Below are 18,713 nucleotides of genomic sequence, written 5' to 3'. Positions count from 1 at the left end.
GAAGGGAGGCTGTAGCCAGGTGGAGTTGGTCTCTTCTGCCAGGCAACCAGCAACAGAACAAGGGGACACAGTCTCAAGTTGTGCTGGAAGAGGTCTAGGCTGGATGTTAGGAGGAAGTTGTTGGCAGAGAGAGTGATTGGCATTGGAATGGGCTGCCCAGGGAGGTGGTGGAGTCACCACCCCTGGAGGTGTTCAAGAAGAGCCTGGCTGGGGCACTTAGTGCCATGGTCTAGTTGACTGGCTAGGGCTGGGTGCTAGGTTGGACTGGCTGATCTTGGAGGTCTCTTCCAACCTGGCTGACTATATGATTCTAAACCAAAAAGAAATGTGAAAAAGGAAAAAGTTTCTATATCCTCAGTCATTTTTCAAGCCACCATCACACATCCAGACTTGTGTCTGTTTTGTGTGGTAGATGTGTCTCAAGCCATATTGAGCCATAGTCATTCTCTTCTACTCTTCTGCTTTAAGGAAGAAAGACAAAGTATGCCTTGTGAAGAAGCCATTTGCTATAAAGTGTAAAAATGCTTTAATATTTGGTAATAAAATCCATGACATATTTATAAACACTCTATCAAGCATTTACAACTGAGCCACGAGCTGAGGGTTCGGAGCGGAATAAATAAGCGAGGACACAGCTAGTATGAAATATACATCTTGGGTTTTATAACTGTGTGTGCTTTATTCTTTACACAAATGGGATGGATGCGCAGAGTTATTTACACGTAACAGGAGTGTAAGCTGGACAGGGTAATTTGTAAACTCCCATGTTCTGAGTACCCCCACACTACAGCTGGACTGAGGAACATCCTGCTAAAGAGACGCGCGCCGGCCAGCCCGCCGCACTCGGAAGGTTGGGCTGGCCAGTTCAAATTCAGGAACACAGATCCAGAAATGAAAAGGTTGCTATCCCACTAAGAGCCAACAGTGTTGCCTTTTTTTCCCTTTATTTTCTTTATTCTTAATATTATCCCCCCCCCCACCCCCCCCCCCCCCAGAGATCTTGCCTAGGATGCTGGCTAATGCTCCTCCCCAGAAATGCAGTTTTACACCAGGGTAAGTTGCCTGTGCTATTAGGTCAGGGCCAGATGGCATAAGCTGCTAACATGGTATGAGGGATAACAGTGTCCCACGCTCCTCACCTCAAAGACAGAGTCTCACAAGGGCCAACGGGGTAGTGGTTCCTATTGCTCTTGGTGAGATGTCAGTGGGGATGAAGCCTTCTGAAAACCTGGCCCCAGCATCTGGCCCAGGGGGTGTCATTTTGTTCAGCAGTTTCACAGCACCTACCTCAAAAGGATCTTGGTTTACGATCTCTGAGTGCTACAGTAATATAAGCAGTAAATAATGATGGAAGGTTCTGAGCTGCTGTTTCATTATGTGGCCTTGGTGGTTTACAGTAATGCTAAACATCTGCTGCAATGGGGAGGACAGATGTGTAACTTCAGGTAGTGTAAATGGGATGGACACCACTGAAATCAAGAGAGTGACCATCAGCTGAGGATCTAGGTCAGATACACACCAAGTAAATCTGAGATGCTATTTGCTGATAGTTTTGGTGCTGATTTGTGCTGTAGAATGGAAACCTTTTTAACATGATGACCTCATTCTTCCTTCTGAATTAATTCTCAAGGTCTTTGATTGTTAATGAAATAGGAAAAGGTATTTATTCCACCAAGGCATGGGCTTGGTGGAATACATTTATTCTACTAAGGCTTGAGCCCATGACTGCAGTTGCCCAGTGAACTGCATGCATAATGTGGCAGAAAAATAGGTAGAGATTAAAACCTGTGAGGGACAGCAGATCACTTTCCGTGAACGTAGCAGGTATTATGGCTTTAAGTCTGCACCTTAAAAAGAAGACTGAGACTTTTATCATTAGCATTGGTCTTCCTACAACTATCCTCATGTGTTGTCACTCTCTGAATCCTCCAGTCAGAGAGAAAATTTGAAAGACAGAAAATAAAAGCAAAGCGAACCAAAAATACAGCTTGACTGAGTGCCAATGAGGAAATTAACAGTGAAAGTTTAACACCAACAGGTTCTCCATAGAAAACTCAAGGTAAATAGGTAGGTGGATGGTTTATAGCTAGGACACTGTGGCTGGCTCGTAGTGGTGGTTAGCTGAGGTTCCGCAGTGCTCTCCAGGATGAGGATTGGAAATTTCAGTGCAACGGAGAGATTTCTTACCCTTGACTTTCACAGGGTGGTTCCTAGGACCCTATCCACACCGGAGCATCAAACCATGCTAGCTACAAACACAAGTACGTCACAGAATACTTATCTAGAAATAGCCTTTACTACCAAAGAAAGTACAAAGCGCTAGCGTGGACAGGGTACCTCTGCAGCAAGGGGAAATCAAGCGAGAAAGAAGCTCTTTCACTGGTTGATGGTCAAACTGTAAGACCAGTAGAAAGTGCCATTTCACTGAGCCCTGTTAGCAAGCTCTCAATGAGTCAGTGCATGGAAAAGTGTTTTGTGGCAAGAAGAAAGAAATAGGTCGCAATACTGCACATCTGCACAAAGCTAGCAAGACGGCATTGTGATCGGTCATGGGTGGACATAAAGATGTGATACTTTTAGTTGTGCTTAGACCCTGTGGTGCTACACACTGTGCCAGAACATGAGAAATAGCACCAGGGGTGTGATCTGGCACTTTTCCTAAAGGGTCTAGCGTTTGCATTTGTCTCATGTTGAGATGCTCACAACTCATTCACATGGACGGAAAAGGAACCCAATTACGCTAAGCTGTGTTAGCACCAATATGGTCTCAGGTGCCAGTTGCTGTGGGTTGTGAGTTTGAACTTCTTTTTTTTCCCCTTTCTTTTTTTTTTTTTGCACCAAATATAATTTTGCTTATGCTTCTCTTCCTCCTCCCACTACCACCCAGTATGATCTGAACAGCTGCAATCCCAAACAACGAACCGCAGCTCTGAGGATGCTGAAACGTGAAACAGGAAACGTCGACACACGAAACAAATGGGAGCACAAGTCCTAAGGGAAAAAAATAAGACCTCTCAAACTGCTTCTCTTGGGGTTTTGGTTTTTTAAATATATGTTTTATTAAAAAAAAAAAAAAAAAAAAAAAAGGAAAAGGAGAAAAAAAAAAAAAGATCAAAAAAACCCCCAAAAAGTGCAATGGCAACTCTAAACTGGAAGCACAAACGACAGACAGGGGAAAATAAATAATGTTACTACAGTAACCAAGGACTGATGGAAAGAATTGATTGTACTCAGCCATAGTGTTACTGTTCACCGTAAAGCACAGCACATGACAAAGCAAAACAGTTACTAGTAGGATAGTACCGTAAAAGGCTGCATGCTGAACTAAGAAACAAAGAAGCAGATGTGATTGATTGCTTAAAAACAGAGCTGGAAACCAGAATGAAGTTCCTGCTTTAGGATACTTGCTCATTTTTGTGGTTTTTTTTTTTTTCAGGTCTGGTAGGCTATTTCCCAAGCTGTGGCAACAGTGTTTTGCCAGCATGGAAAAAAAATAAACCAAATCCATGGCTTCCAAAGATCTGGGGTCACTCTGTGGAGTTCTGCAGAATTATCCAAAGTCAAAGCTTTCATTCATTTCTATTTTGTGTAAAATAAACACGTTTCTAGCCCTTCTGGTTACAAAGCTCTTTTGGAGGCTTAACTGAAACCCTTGTTTATAAATCTGTGCTGGCCAGGCAAGAAAAATAGTACGAAAAGAAGTGTGAACTTCTCCAAGTTACCATAGTAGGGCAGTAAGTGAAAGGCCAGGTCAGGGCCATCAGGATGCCCGTATTTTGAACCCTGTCACGGCTGGTGGCTGTGTTGCAAACATCCAGCTAGTCACGCTCTTGGCAGAGGCTGGCTGGGGATCCCTGTCCGCTTGACAGGGCACAGAAGTGCAAGCTTCTTACAGGCGAGTAACCGAGGAGTCTGTTTAGCATTTGCCCTTAAACATCCTTAATTATTAGGGTTACTGTGGCCACCAGCTCAGCACTGGACTCCTGCGGTGCAGCAGGCAGGAGTGTGGGTTTTACAGAAACTTGGTCCAGCAGCAGCAAAGGTGATTCAGTTTCCTTTGTAATACCTCTTACAGTTGGCCCCTTGTACTTCAGAGGGGAGAAGGGCATCAGTACACACAGCCAGGGCAATGTAAAAGGAGAAAGAAATACCTTGCTCTCCTCTTCCCTGCACCCCAACCTGCAATTCCACAGACTTCCCCCAGATCCCTCACAAATCTCCATTGCCTCAGTTTTAGCTTTGAAGACCCTTGTGGACTGTGAAATGAATGAGGAATGGAGGTTAGTTGGTGACTGACCTGCCTGTCTACAAAGAAAGGAAAGATCAAATGCTTTTGGTGTTTCCTTTAAAGAAACAGGAAGAATCATAAAACGTTTTAGGGTGAAGTGTGACTCCCTCCAAGAGAGAACTAATTAACTACATTCAAGCACTGACATTTTGCTTCTCAAGAATCATCTCTTTCAATTTAAAGATGCATTATCCTTCTGTGTTCAGAAAAGGTCCTGCAGGGCAGTCAGCTCAAGAGATCTTTCCACAGGAGTTCATCATGATTAAATAGAGGCAAGGGAGAAGATTAAATTGAGAGAAAAACAAGCTGACAACCACAATTTAAGGAATTATCTTGCTTGTCATTAATAATAGGGAATCTGGTTGGAGAAAGGGATAATGCAACTTGATGGTCCTCTTTTACATTTTACAGTCACACAAGGGTGCAAATATTTCATCTTTTCCATTAATTAGTCTTTACAAAATATCTCACAAAAACATTATTTTTTTTTACCTCTAGAAATGAGTTTCTATACATCAATATACTTTTATTTTTTATAAATTATTCCATCTTTAAGTGCCTTCTATCAATATAAAGGATAAAATAGACAATCAAAAAATTTAAAGCTTTTCCCAGTTGTATCCCTCCTTGTCAGCGTAGGTGCTGTGAACCCTCACGTGTGTGTGTGTGTGTCCACGTGTGAATGTCTCTGTGTGCACACCTGTGTGTGTGTGATGTGAAATGCTTCCATCCTCTCCCACCCTTCAACGCCCTTACAATAAATGAGACTGTTATTAGCTCCTGACACCAGAAGTGTTTCCAAAGGGGAGAAAAAGAAATGCTTGACTTGGTTTCAGACGTTAAAAGATGTGCATAGTTACCAAAGTCGAGGTGTACCAACTACGAATGTGCAATGACAAGCTTAGGGTCGGACTCACCTCCCAGTCAAGTCAAAGAGCATCCTACCAGTGACTTCAGTAGGAAGTGGACCAAGTGCTCTGAGCTTGATTTTGCAAGGTGCATGTGGCCCTGATCTAGCAAAATGCTTAAGCCCGTGCTTAGCTTTGAGCACATGAATAGTCCTACTGGATCTGATGGGACTGAGTGGCACAGGGTAGGGTCCCAAGTGACTCCAGGTCAACAGGCTGTTTGTGTAGGAATTGGGGTCAAGTGCTGAGCGCCTTGCAGGATCAAGCCCTATATGAGATTCAAGAGCTGGGAACTTCTCTTTAAAGCAATCAACACACTGAGCTCAGCCACTGAAATCAATCAGAATGTCCACATGGGCACAGGAGGTGGCTAGCTCCCCTTGGCAGAGAGTCTCCGTGTCAAAAGTTTATACCTACAACTCGTGCTCTGAGCACACAACAGATTTGCTTTATATGGTAGAAGTCTTTTTGTTCCTACCCTTTGACCCATCAGTGTCCTTCATGGCTTCAAACACTTTGTGTTGTACATTCATCAAAATTCACATTGACTGCAAAGAACATAAATGCAACAAAAACAGGAAAGCCTCCAAATAGTATATTATAGTTTTCTTCTAAATATTCTTCTGTCGTAATCAGAGGTGCAGTGGCTAATTTATAACTTTTCCTTTGAAGGAATCCAGATGAAAGGCCCAGATTGTTCTTCAATTACAAGTTTGCATTGATTATATATATCTTCTAAGCTATCTCCTTGGACAATAGCTGCAGTAAGAAAACACATCAATACTTCTTTTAGTTGCTATATCCTACGGCATGAAGCGTCAGCAGATTGTCATTGTTCTCATAGATAAAGGAATAGTACAACACTGTGATATGGAAAACAGCCATACACCCTGAGGATGGCAACCAAGGTCAAACCAATGGCACCTTCCCATGACAGAGACTGATCCCACCAAGTTGGGTTAGTTTAGAGAGCCAGAAGGTCTGTCCTAGTTGAGGGCAGCATGCTGTAAGTCAAGCTTTAATTTCACTTAGAAACTACTTCAGCAGTGAGCAGCAGCAGATTTACAACCTATTCTTTCCCTGACCTAGTTACAGCAGACTCACTCTTGGCTGCAGAACTTAACTAGATCAGGTTCAAAGGGACAGAAGAGAAAGCAACTGTAACAACAAAGCACAGTGTCTATGCCCTGAAGTTCCTTGTCCCTGCAGCAGTAATCTCCAACTGCACTTCAGATTATGTGCACTACCCAACATGTGGAGGGACAATTGGGAACTTCTGAGTGCTATCCACAAGGTCTCCTGAATAGGCAACAGCCTAAACCTGCTCAAAGAAAATGCTGGGACTCAGAGCAGGTCTTAAATCTTGCTCTTTTCCAGGGCACGAAAGAGATGCCTCTCTCTTTCCCCCACCATGATCCATCGCTCGAACTCTTGCCTTAGACTAGTGAGGAAATCTCTGGTCTGTGCAAATGCTGTGATGCCACATTTTGGCTCACTTCATTAAAAGCATTTAGGGGCCAAGAAAATAATCAAATTAACAGAAAGTTATTCCCTCAGAGCATCAAACTTCTGAGGAGTTTAATGTTTCAGCTGCTCTTGAGTGTTAAGGGAGGTAGTCCCAAGCTAGAAGTCCTCACTGAGAGCACACTACACTGGATATGCACTCTAGGCTAGAAAGAGCTGATCTAGATGTTTTGGAATAAAAAGCCATACCTTGGCTAAAAATTTGCTTTTAATAACATACCTGTAAAATATTCTCCAAATTCTTGTTCTAATTTAATTGCTCGATCATAGGTTTTCTTCGCTTGCTCCTCTGTGAGACGTTTATTCATTTCCCTGGAAAAACAGAAGAAGTCATTCTAGAATCATAGAATCAACCAGGTTGGAAGAGACCTCCAAGATCAGCCAGTCCAACCTAGCACCCAGCCCTAGCCAGTCAACTAGACCACGGCACTAAGTGCCTCAGCCAGGCTTTGCTTCAACACCTCCAGGGATGGCGACTCCACCTCCCTGGGCAGCCCATTCCAATGCCAATCACTCTCTCTGGCAAGAACTTCCTCCTAAGATCCAGCCTAGACCTGCCCTGGCACAACTTGAGACTGTGTCCCCTTGTTCTGTTGCTGATTGCCTGGCAGAAGAGACCAACCCCCACAACTTCAGGTAGTTGTAGACAGCAATGAGGTCACTCCTGAGCCTCCTCTTCTTCAGGCTAAACACCCCTGAGCTCCCACAACATCTCCTTTACAGGGCTGTGTTCCAGGCCCCTCACCAGCTTTGTTGCCCTTCTCTGGGCACGTTCCAGTACCTCAGCATCTCTCTTGAATTGAAGAGCCCAGAACTGGACACAGCACTCAAGGTGTGGCCTGACCAGTGCTGAGTACAGGGGCAGAATAACCTCTCTTGTCCTACTGGCCACATGTTCTCTGCATGTTCTGCCCTAAGTGAAATATCAGTGTGGCTTTGGTTTAAAAACAGGCTGACTGCCATAATATTTTGCATCTTAATAACATTTTTCAGTCAAATCCTTTCAAGTTTGCTGTTCTCACATCAAATCAATGAACCTTCTGTGTTATTGTCACATTTCTCATTCTGCCTAATGTATTTTTTAGTCTGTTGAAGAGAAGACTTCGAGGAGATCTAATAAATGATTATAAATATATGTGGGCTGGGTATCACAAAGGAGGGAACAGGCTCTTCCCACTTGTGCCCCGTGATAAGACAAGGGCCAATGGATACAAACTACAGCACAGGAATTTCCACCTCAACATGAGGAAGAACTTCTTTACTGTAAGGGACACAGAGCTCTGGAACAGACTCCCTAGAGAAGTTTGCCTCTCTGGAGACAATCAAGACCTGTCTGGATGTATTCCTGTGTGACCTGCACTAGATTATGGTCCTGCTCTGGCAGGAGGGGTTGGACTCGATCTATGGAAGTTTCTTCCCACTCCTAACATCTTCTGATCCTGTGATCTTATTGATGAGAAAACTGTAGGTTAAATCTATCTTAAAGCAATCAGTGTCCAGTGTAGGCTATCAGAACACCCTTCCCTTTCTGTATGAGATAGTCAAGATACAACTGAATTGTAGGGCTGAAAAACAAATGTCAAGAAGTCATCCAGCCCAAGGTGGTTTTGCTCAGGGTGGAGCAGTGCAACTATGACATGATCAGCATCAGTCCATGGGATGTAGCTGGACATGCAATAGTCTCATCACCAAAATGCAGGCCCAGAGAGGATGTGCATTAGGGCATGGGATCTCTGTGACTCGATACTTACGGGCATGCCATTACCATAACCAGACATGTATTTGTCACAGGCAGGAGCATACCTGTGCTTTAGCTGTGTAACAGATACCTATGGCATCACCTGCTGTTTGCAGAGCCTCTGGTGAGGGGAAGGCATGGAATTTGAAATAGCATCACACTCACAGCAAGCTAAGCTGGTGAATTCTTGCATTACCATGGATGTGTATGGAAAACAATTGTCCACAACCTGCTTTATCCTGAGCCTTAACCAATATGAATTCCATATTTCCTCCTCAGCCTTGTCTCCTTGTCACTAGGTGACCTCCATACCTCCACTGCTTCTGGGGTGGAACCCAGAATCATAGAATCACACAATCAGTCAGGGTTGGAAGGGACCACAAGGATCACCTAGTTCCAGCCCCCCTGCCATGGGCAAGGATACCCTAGCCTAAATCAGGCTGCCCACAGCCTGGCCTTAAACACCTCCAGGGATGGGGCCTCAACCACCTCCCTGGGCAACCCAGTCCAGGCTCTCACCACTCTCATGCTCAACAACTTCCTCCTCACCTCCAGTCTAAGTCTCCCCACCTCCAGCTTTGCTCCATTCCCCCAGTCCTGTCACTGCCTGAGAGCCTAAAAAGTCCCCCTCCAGCTTTCTTGTAGGCCTCCTTCAGATACTGGAAGGCCACAAGAAGGTCACCTGGGAGCCTCCTCTTCTGCAGACTCAACAGCCCCAACTCTTTCAGGCTGTCCTCATAGCAGAGCTGCTCCATCCCTCTGAGCATCCTCATGGCCCTTCTCTGGACACGCTCCAGCATCTCCACATCCCTCTTGTAATAGGGGCTCCAGAACCAGATGCAGTACTCCAGGTGGGGTCTCAGCAGGGTGGAGTGCACAGCAAGTGCACCGAACCAGATCACCACTCCAGCTGAGGCCTCATCCATACCCAGATAAAAAAAATTCTGTCTGTTGTGTCCTTACACAGCACTGATGTTAATACAGCCCAAGGCTGCAGATTTTTTCCTGCAACTGCATTATCCATCCATTCATATTCCTCTGTGATCCATCCCAACCACCAGCTGCTTTTCTGCCATGCTATAGCTTAATTATTCCCTGCTTGTACTCACACATTTCATTCTCTCTACTTTGTCTGTGCTGAATTTCATCTTTTCATCTTACTGATTTTACACTGAGGTTTAATCTTATCCTCCAAAGTGCTTTCCACCTCGCTCACAAACTTTACCAAAGTGCTGCCTGTTTCAGCATTCCAGTAACTGATGAACAAGTGGTCCCCAGCAGTGACACACATCAGGAGATGCAGTTGAAGAGTGCCATTTTCAGTGACTGAATATCTTGTGCATATGCTCTTTAGACTCCCTGTATTTCCCTAATCATTAATAGGATATTTCTTTAAGCTGCTACTGAGAGTGTCCCATAGATCCAAAATGAAAATCAAGATGAAACACTAATATGGAGATGCATCTCATGGAAGAAGGAAACAAGATGGATTTGATTTACCCTTGATGAACAGACACTGGCTACCTCATATAATTTTTTATCCTCTCAGTCATTATACTTGAGCTGCTTAACTGTTCCTTGGATCCCAGAGTTCTCCTCAGCTTTCCATTTAGGTTGCCTGGTGATGGCATGAACTTGTTGTCTGCTTTTTCCTTCTTATGTTTGCCCCTCTCCAGTCCCATGGGTCATTGCCTATCCCCTCACAGACCTTCCAGTAAATGAAGGGCTGATAAAGAGGCACACATCACAAATCTGACACAAGTTTATCTTCTGGTTCACCCTTTGTGATCATGTTCCATACCCCCAGAGCACCCAAGGCTGGATAGGACAAGCCATGCTGCCTGTGGTCTTGGTGAACGTGCTGTTAGAACCAGCTCACCAAGCACTGGCAGTGTTTCATGGTCCAGCACAGAAGGCCACATGTCTCACTCTGGGAGGTCCAAAGGCAGCATTGGCTTATTTCTGGAGATGTTGGGATACAGTGCATGGCAGGAAGGGAAAGCAAGTCTCCACTGTTCACACTTCTTATCATTATTACTGATTTTAGAGGACAGGCAAGATCTAGGCTCAAGGTTTGTGTTGCTCCACTTGAGACTGCACCCAGAATAAAGTGCTTGGAGGGGTTTGTACTCACATCAGAGGCTCCCATGATTTAGGCTTGATGAAGATAGCGATGGGATAGAGTTGTGCAACCTGTAGTCGTTTGATGGCGTTTCCTGACACATCAAGTATACAGTGCTTGCCCTGTTGGAAACAGAGGGGTTATTTTGCAGAGTTTGCTACAGATCAGCCAAAGAATGGGAAGCAATTATGTGCTGCAATGCCTTGGAATGAGGCCATTACTGGCACAGCAGGGAAGGGGGATCCCAGGAGTCTGCCCTCTTTAGTGCTGGTAAAAAAGTGTTCTGGATCTATGAGAAAACTAAGTTGCCTTTTATTTTTGCTGGGGTAAACTTTGTGGGGAAGAAAATACTTGAAAGATGAGGAAAATCACTTCCCAAAAGGTAGTAGGATGTCTATGGTTAATTCAGTTCTCGTTTGTGTCAAAGACCCCCTGTGTCGCCTGAGGCAAGTCATTTAATCCCTCAGTGCTTTGTCCCTTCTCCTCTGTGAAAGTGAGATAAGTTCATTTACCTGTCTTACAGAGGGAAGAGCGTCTTGGGGCATACTTGGGATGATGCCTTACATCCCTGGATCCATGGCATTACATCCAAGTAGAGAAGGTGCCAAGGATGTTGCCATTCAAAGTCAGAGACTCCACTTATGGAGTCATTATAAAGCCTATAAATACTACGATGCCATTCTGCAGGCATTGTATAGAGTTGACAGAGGAAGCATGCAGAAACAAACCAGACCACGTTGCATGGTCAATAAAACTAGTGCCAACCTACCCTTTCTGCCACAAATCTCACAGACTGGACACTAGTTCCATATAAATTATCATTGTACTGCCCAGCTTCTATAAATTTGTGCTCTTGGATATCTTTTTCCATTTGTTCTCTTGAAATGACAAAATGATAATCTCTCCCATCCACTTCATAGTCACGCTTTGGCCGTGTGGTATCTGCACAACACAAAAGACAGAAGATCAAGAAGCCTGTTCAAACATTTCATGCCAAAAAATGCTGCAGCTAAGGTTTGCTCAGTGGACAGGGCTGGGTCTGCCTGTAAGTGGAAGTGCTCCACACCCGGAATCATAGAATCAGTCAGGGTTGGAAGGACTGTTGGACTGGATGATCTTGGAGGTCTCTTCCAACCTGGTTCATTCTATGATTCTATGACTACAAGGATCATCCAGTTCCAACCCTCCTGCCATGGGCAGGGACACTCTACCCTAGATCAGGCTGGCTACAGCCTCATCCAGCCTGGCCTTAAACACCTCCAGTTTAATCTTTTTTAAGTAACAGATTAATTGATGAGTAAATCACAGAAACATCCAGGCTGGAAAAGACCATCAGGATCACCAAGTCCAACCCTACTCTACAAGATTCACCTTAAATCATATGCCTAAGCACCACAAGAAACCTTGCTTGTCATTAGAAAGCAGACCAGGAACCTCTCCCAATAAATTTAATCCCAAAACTCTTTGTTAGGGAGATGGGAGGGGCTGAGAAACATTTAAAGAGCATTCAGGTGTTATTACTTTCCGAGTTGAAAATGGGCTTAACTGTTTACCACTCCATCTATCACTCACCCTGTGTTTGATGACAGAAGGATAACTTACATTACCATGTGGTAGAAAAAGGAATACAACTTGGAAAACCAGACCCAGAAGGCCAATACAAAGCTCAATCACAGGAATGCAAACATCATTTATCTTTTCAGGGAACTACTTCTTGTTACAGTATGTACTCAAAATGTTAAGACAGTAAGAGGGAGACTGAGGAAAACATAACATGGAGACAACACCAAAGCTACTGAAGTGCTCTAGTTCCTTACATTCCTTCTAATTCATCATTCTTCTCCTCTTAAAAATTAAGAGGCAGAAAAAGCAGGAGGTAAATAAAAAAAAAATTCCTTTATTTCCAACTTCTGATTCCAAGATAAATCAATCTCAAATGTTGGATCACAACACCAATTATTTATTCAGCCAAGAAACTGGAAAGTGCAAAAACCAAAGGAAAACAGGAGGCACGTGCAGTTAGAAAGTGCAATACACAAGTTAGTTTAAAATAGACCCAACAATGCTTCATTTTCACACACAAATTGACCTAGTGCCTAGAGAGCTCCTTCTTTAATAAATGCTACATCTTTTGAGACAATGTTTTGGGAGAAATTCTTTCCAAACCTTCACAATCATTTTTTGGTTTTGCTTCTGTTTGTTCCTTTCCCCTTTTTCACCTGTCATAGAATCACAGAATCACAGAATCAACCAGGTTGGAAGAGACCTCCAAGATGATCCAGTCCAACCTAGCACCCAGCCCTAGCCAATCAACTAGACCATGGCACTAAGTGCCTCAGCCAGGCTTTGCTTGAAGACCTCAAGTGACGGTGCCTCCACCACCTCCCTGGGCAGCCCATTCCAATGGGAAATCACTCTCTCTGTGAAGAACTTCCTCCTAACATCCAGCCTATACCTACCCTGGCACAACTTGAGACTGTGTCCCCTTGTTCTATTGCTGGTTGCCTGGGAGAAGAGGCCACCCCCCACCTGGCTACAGCCTCCCTTCAGGTAGTTGTAGACAGTAATAAGATCACTCCTGAGCCTCCTCTTCTCCAGGCTAAACAGGCCCAGCTCCCTCAACCTCTCCTCATAGGATCTGTGCTCCAGGCCCCTCACCAGCTTTGTTGCCCTTCTCTGGACACATTCCAGCACCTCAACATCTTTCTTGAATTGAGGAGCCCAGAACTGAACACAGCACTCAAGGTGTGGTCTGACCAGTGCTGAGTACAGGGCAAGAATAACCTCCCTTGACCTACTGGCCACACTGTTCCTGATGCAGGCCAGGATGCCATTGGCTCCCTTGGCCACCTGGGCACACTGCTGGCTCATCTTAAGCTTACTATCTATCAGTACCCCCAGGTTCCTTTCCTCCTGGCTGCTCTCCAGCCACTCAGTCCCCAGCCTGTAGCGCTGCTTGGGTTTGTTGTGGCCAAAGTGCAGAACCCTGCACTTGGCCTTGTTAAATCTCATGCCATTGGCCTCTGCCCACCCATCCAGCCTGTCCAGGTCCCTCTGCAGGGCTCTCCTACCTTCCAACAGATCCACACCTGCTCCTAGCTTGGTGTCATCTGCAACCTTACTGATGCTGGACTCAATCCCCTCGACCAGGTCATCAATATAAAAACAGCTTTTGAGATCTCAGCTGTGTATAGTTCAGAGATGCTGCATTCACGGCAGTTTACTCAGTGTGTGGTGGCAAAGGACACATCTCACTCAGCTGCAGAAGGAGGAGTAGAACATACTCACGTGGTACACATGACCCAAACTTATCAGGGAATTCCGATATCAAGTCGTCGTTGATCCGATCTTTCATAGGGCCCAGGATAATAACAGGCCTGGTGTAATTAACTGCACAACAAAAACAAAGGTAGCATTCGATGACCTTACTGGCAATAACAGCAAATCTTCCCACAGAAACACTAAGCACAGTGGTTGCCTTGATGTATGAAGTAAGAACTCAGGTGAATAATGTGTTCATTGACGTGGATGAGGAGGGAGGAATGAGGACTACTCATTTGGCAGAGCTCCATGATGGTCTAGAGGACTGGCTAGGGCTGGGTGCTAGGTTGGACTGGATGATCTTGGAGGTCTCTTCCAACCTGGTGGATTCTATGATTCTGTGACCATGCACATGTAGTCAAACAACTATGTGGAAGTGTATATCACAGAATCACAGAACTTCAGAGGTTGGAAGGGACCTCCAGAGAACATTGAGTCCAACTCCCCTGCCAAGGCAGGATGCCCTAGGGTAGAATCATAGAATCAGCCAGGTTGGAAGAGGCCTCCAAGGTCAGCCAGTCCAACCTAGCACCCAGCCCTATCCAGTCAACTAGACCATGGCACTAAGTGCCTCATCCAGTCTCTTCTTGAAGACCTCCAGGGATGGTGACTCCACCACCTCCCTGGGCAGCCCATTCCAATGCCAATCACTCTCTCTGGCAACAACTTCCTCCTAACATCCAGCCTATACTTTCCCCAGCACAACTTGAGACTGTGTCCCCTTGTTCTGTTGCTGGTTGCCTGGCAGAAGAGACCAACCCCCACCTGGCTACAGCCTCCCTTCAGGTAGTTGTAGACAGCAATGAGGTCCCCCCTGAGCCTCCTCTTCTCCAGGCTGCACACCCCCAGCTCCCTCAGCCTCTCTTCATAGGGTTTGTGTGCCAGGCCCTTCACCAGCCTTGTTGCCCTTCTCTGGACACGTTCATCCAGGCAGGTTTTGAAAGTCTCCAGAGGAGGAGAACTCCACAACCTCTCTGGGCAGCCTGTTCCAGTGCTAGGTATTTGTTACTGCTCAACAAGGTCACTCCCAAACACTTGCAGATGGACATGAGGCATGGAAAGAACATGACAGTATTCTTAACTCCTCAGTTACATGATTGCATCCCCCATACAATCATGTGGGTGCATTAACATTTTCAGTTTCTTCCCTGTGGGTTCACTTAGCCTGGTTAGAGGCACATACTGCTTGAGAAGGAGAATAATAAAGGCTTCCCATGGAGCAATTTGGCAGTAAATAATAAAATAAAATCAATATTTTATAGACTGATCAGCTTATATATTGGTAAAGACCATGAGAGCACAGTAGGGAGAGTCCTGAGGGTTAGGATATGAGAAGTAGAAAGCAAGACCCTTACATAACTTCTTTTGTATGTGATAGACCAAGTGCCCCCCAAAAAAAGGAGCTGCAGAGAATCTGGGGCTGGTACAGAAAGGCTTAGTGCTGTGCTGTCTCCCCAAAACTTGACATTAAATATGTAAGGAATAGTGACAGAAAAGCAGATGAAACTTACTTTCTTGTCTGCTGACAGGTTCATAAGAAAGGATGAAGTCTTCCTGGCCTCCTGATGAGAGAAGAAAGAAAAGAGACTGAAGGTGACAAGCCACACGTCAAGTGCTAAAGCTTGGTAAGATGCTTCACATAGAGACAGATTGGGTTCAACACTCCTCCCTGGTAATGCTCTCACCTGAACCATTCCAAAGTCCTTCATAACTTTAAAGTGTGGAGACCCCTTTTTTTCCTTCCCCTTCCTCCCCCCTGCTATCATTCTCTTTGCTGAAATGGAGTTTTTCCAGTGATGGACAAAGGCTTCATTTACTGAACTGATAGCAAGGCTGTTTACAAGGACAGACATTTAAGATGAAATTCTTTTGCTTGTCTGATAGTTAAGACTCTAACAAGCTACTGCAGGGCAAATCCACAGGCTACCTAAAATGAATTTTTACCCTCAGAATATATACTTTTCTTTTGCATCACCTCCATAGTCTACTTTATTGGCAGTCTGACATCTAGCTATGAGCTATTTTCTGGCCTTTATCCTTACCCTCAACACAAAACTCACAGCATCCTGTTTTACACACTTATCCTCCCTCCACTCCTGTTAGGACAGTGCTGTTTTCTCAAGGTGACATTTAAAAGCAGAGAAATTTGCCACGAGAAACAAGTGGCACTATATGGCCCACGACTTGGGTGCAGTTGTTCAGCCCCGCATTGTCCCTCCATCTATGCTAGTGCAAGAGAAGAGAGGGTAGGAGTCTTCACCCTGCTTCATGAATAATTCCCACACATTACTTTTTCTAGGTCACTGTCACATACTTGGTACTACATAAGGGCTCTGTCTCAGGGTTAAGCTGAAGCTTAAGCCTTTGGAAAGAGAGTTGCAGAAAGTAAGGAGAAACTTGGAGGCTCATTGTGATAGGGACTGACAGATTGACATCTTCCTGACTGAAGCCTCTGCGAGTGCTGAACTCCAGACTTAACATGGGGGACACCTGCACCATTTCCACTACTTCATTTTCTGGAAAAAGGACTCGGGAAGTTCAAGCTTCTATGTGAATAAAACCCTTCCAAGTAGTGGCCAGACTGTACTCCTTCCAAGTAGTGTCCCTGGAGGCCCTTAGAGGCTAATATGCATGTTAGCAGGACCAGATGGTATTCTTTAATGATCTCTGCTCAGTCACTAAGGTACAGTTTTGAAGTAGTCCATAAAGTACTAAGTATAATAAAAAGCTCTAGAGTCAATCAATAATTGGATTTCTATAACCTTGTAATGGCTTTGAGTTGTGAGACACAGTGTGAAATTCAACAGGACACAGGTTTTTATTCCTCACTTGACGAAGCCTCATTTACCACCTGCATTAATGGCTTAATTAGCACAGGTTAACCAGTATTGATCTGGAAGCCATTTTTGAAATGTAATGGACAAAACAAAAAGGGGGGGGTGAAAGAAAGGAAGGAAAAAAAAGGAAAGGAAGGGGAAAATAAGAAAGGGGGAAAAAAAGAAAGAAAGGAAAAAAAGGAAGGGGAAAAAAAGGAAGAAAGGGGGGTGAAGAAAGAAAGGGGAGGAAAGGAAAGAAAGGAAAAAAGAAAGGAAGGAGGGGAAGAAAGGAAGGGGGGAAAAAGAAAGGAAGGAGGGGAAGAAAGGAAGGGGGAAAAAAGAAAGGAAAAAAAGAAAGGGAGGGGGAAAAAAGAAAGGAAGGGGGGAAAAGAAAGGGAAAAAAAAGGAAGGAGGAAAAAAGAAAGGGAGGAAAAGAAAGGAAAAAAAGGAAGGGGGAAAAAAGGGAAAAAAAAGGAAGGGGGAAAAAAGAAAGAAGGGAGAAAGAAAGGAAGGGAGGGGAGAAAAAAGAGGGGAAAAAGGGAAAAAAGAAAGGAAAAAAAAGAAAGGAAAGGAAAAAAAATAAAGGAAGGGGGGGAAAAAGAAAGAAAGGGAAAAGCCCAAGCCCTTGCTGTAGGATTTGGGTATGACCCTTTGCTCTGCAGTAAAATTCCATCAAGCCAAAAGCAGGGGAAAAAAAGAAAGAAAATAAAAGAGAGAGAAAATAAAACAAAAAGGAAGCTTTCCTAAATGTAATAGTGATGAGTAACATTACTAGGGGGCCAGTGGAGAGGGCAGAGAGGAGCTTTTGCTTTCCCAGTATTGCTATGGCTCTGCTTGCCCTTGGTTTTAGTTTGTTTGTTGATGATTTCTCTTGTTTGGGAAGAGAAGAATAACCTGGAGTGTGTTATGACTCATAGCCTCTATAAAGTGGGCCCTGAGAGGTCTTGCACAGTTGGATGAGTTCTATAAGGACTACTAATTTCATCTCTTTAAAAGATTTTATAGTCTTTCAGAGTGGTAGCCCTAAAATGAATTTAAGGTGTTGCCTCTGTTCTCTTTCTCATCAGATGGCAGAAAGTCAGTGAAAGACTCAAAACCTCTTTCAGGTAGATAGAAGGCATTTCTCCATGGAATCCATGAAAAAGGCCTCATTTCCTATTGTTTTGCCAGAGCATCCAGAGCTTCCACACTGCTGGTGTAGCTGCATGTAGCCTCTGAGTAATGGGGCAGGAGTAGCCTGTGAGTAATGGAGCAAGAGAGCTGCTGCGAGTTGCTGGGGTGCAGAGACCATGTAACAAACCCCCCACACTCATCAAGCACCTTATAGAATCAGCCAGGTTGGAAGAGACCTCCAAGATCATCCAGTCCAACCTAGCACCCAGCCCTATCCAATCAACTAGACCATGGCACTAAGTGCCTCAGCCAGGCTTTGCTTGAACACCCCCAGGGACGGTGCCTCCACCACCTCCCTGGGCAGCCCATTCCAATGCCAATCACTCTCTCTGTGAAGAACTTCTTCCTAACATCCAGCCTATACCTACCCTGGCACAACTTGAGACTGTGTCCCCTTGTTCTATTGCTGGTTGCCTGGGAGAAGAGGCCACCCCCCACCTGACTACAATGCCCCTTCAGGTAGTTGTAGACAGTAATAAGATCACCCCTGAGCCTCCTCTTCTCCAGGCTAAACACCCCCAGCTCCCTCAGCCTCTCCTCATAGGATTTGTGCTCCAGGCCCCTCACCAGCTTTGCTGCCCTTCTCTGGACACATTCCAGCACCTCAACATCTCTCTTGAACTGAGGGGCCCAGAACTGGACACAGCACTCAAGGTGTGGCCTGACCAGTGCTGAGTACAGGGCAGAATAACCTCCCTTGTCCTACTGGCCACACTGTTCCTGATGCAGGCCAGGATGCCATTGGCTCTCTTGGCCACCTGGGCACACTGCTGGCTCACGTTCACCTACTCTCTACCAGTACCCCCAGGTCCCTTTCTGCCTG

General features: G+C 44.9%; 1 protein-coding gene across 26 annotated transcripts in view; it reads right to left on the bottom strand.

Annotated features, from left to right (window-relative positions):
• Positions 1–502: 502 nt before the first annotated feature.
• Positions 503–18,713, bottom strand: part of DLG2 (discs large MAGUK scaffold protein 2) — a 1,415,634-nt gene continuing 1,397,423 nt past the window's right edge. For all 26 annotated transcript variants that reach the window (XM_064169211.1, XM_064169239.1, XM_064169248.1 and 23 more), the window contains 6 exons: positions 15,413–15,463; positions 13,869–13,970; positions 11,350–11,522; positions 10,593–10,702; positions 6,941–7,032; positions 503–5,955 (listed from right to left, as the gene is read on the bottom strand). In XM_064169211.1, coding sequence (XP_064025281.1) covers positions 5,849–5,955; positions 6,941–7,032; positions 10,593–10,702; positions 11,350–11,522; positions 13,869–13,970; positions 15,413–15,463 — 635 coding nt within the window. In that variant the 3' untranslated portion in view covers positions 503–5,848. The remainder of the gene's footprint in view (positions 5,956–6,940; positions 7,033–10,592; positions 10,703–11,349; positions 11,523–13,868; positions 13,971–15,412; positions 15,464–18,713) is intronic.

The sequence above is a fragment of the Pogoniulus pusillus genome, chromosome 3 (genome assembly GCF_015220805.1).
Source record: "Pogoniulus pusillus isolate bPogPus1 chromosome 3, bPogPus1.pri, whole genome shotgun sequence".
Lineage (NCBI taxonomy): Eukaryota > Metazoa > Chordata > Aves > Piciformes > Lybiidae > Pogoniulus > Pogoniulus pusillus.
Note: the sequence above shows the minus strand (reverse complement) of the source record. Positions and strands in the feature narration are given on the sequence as shown.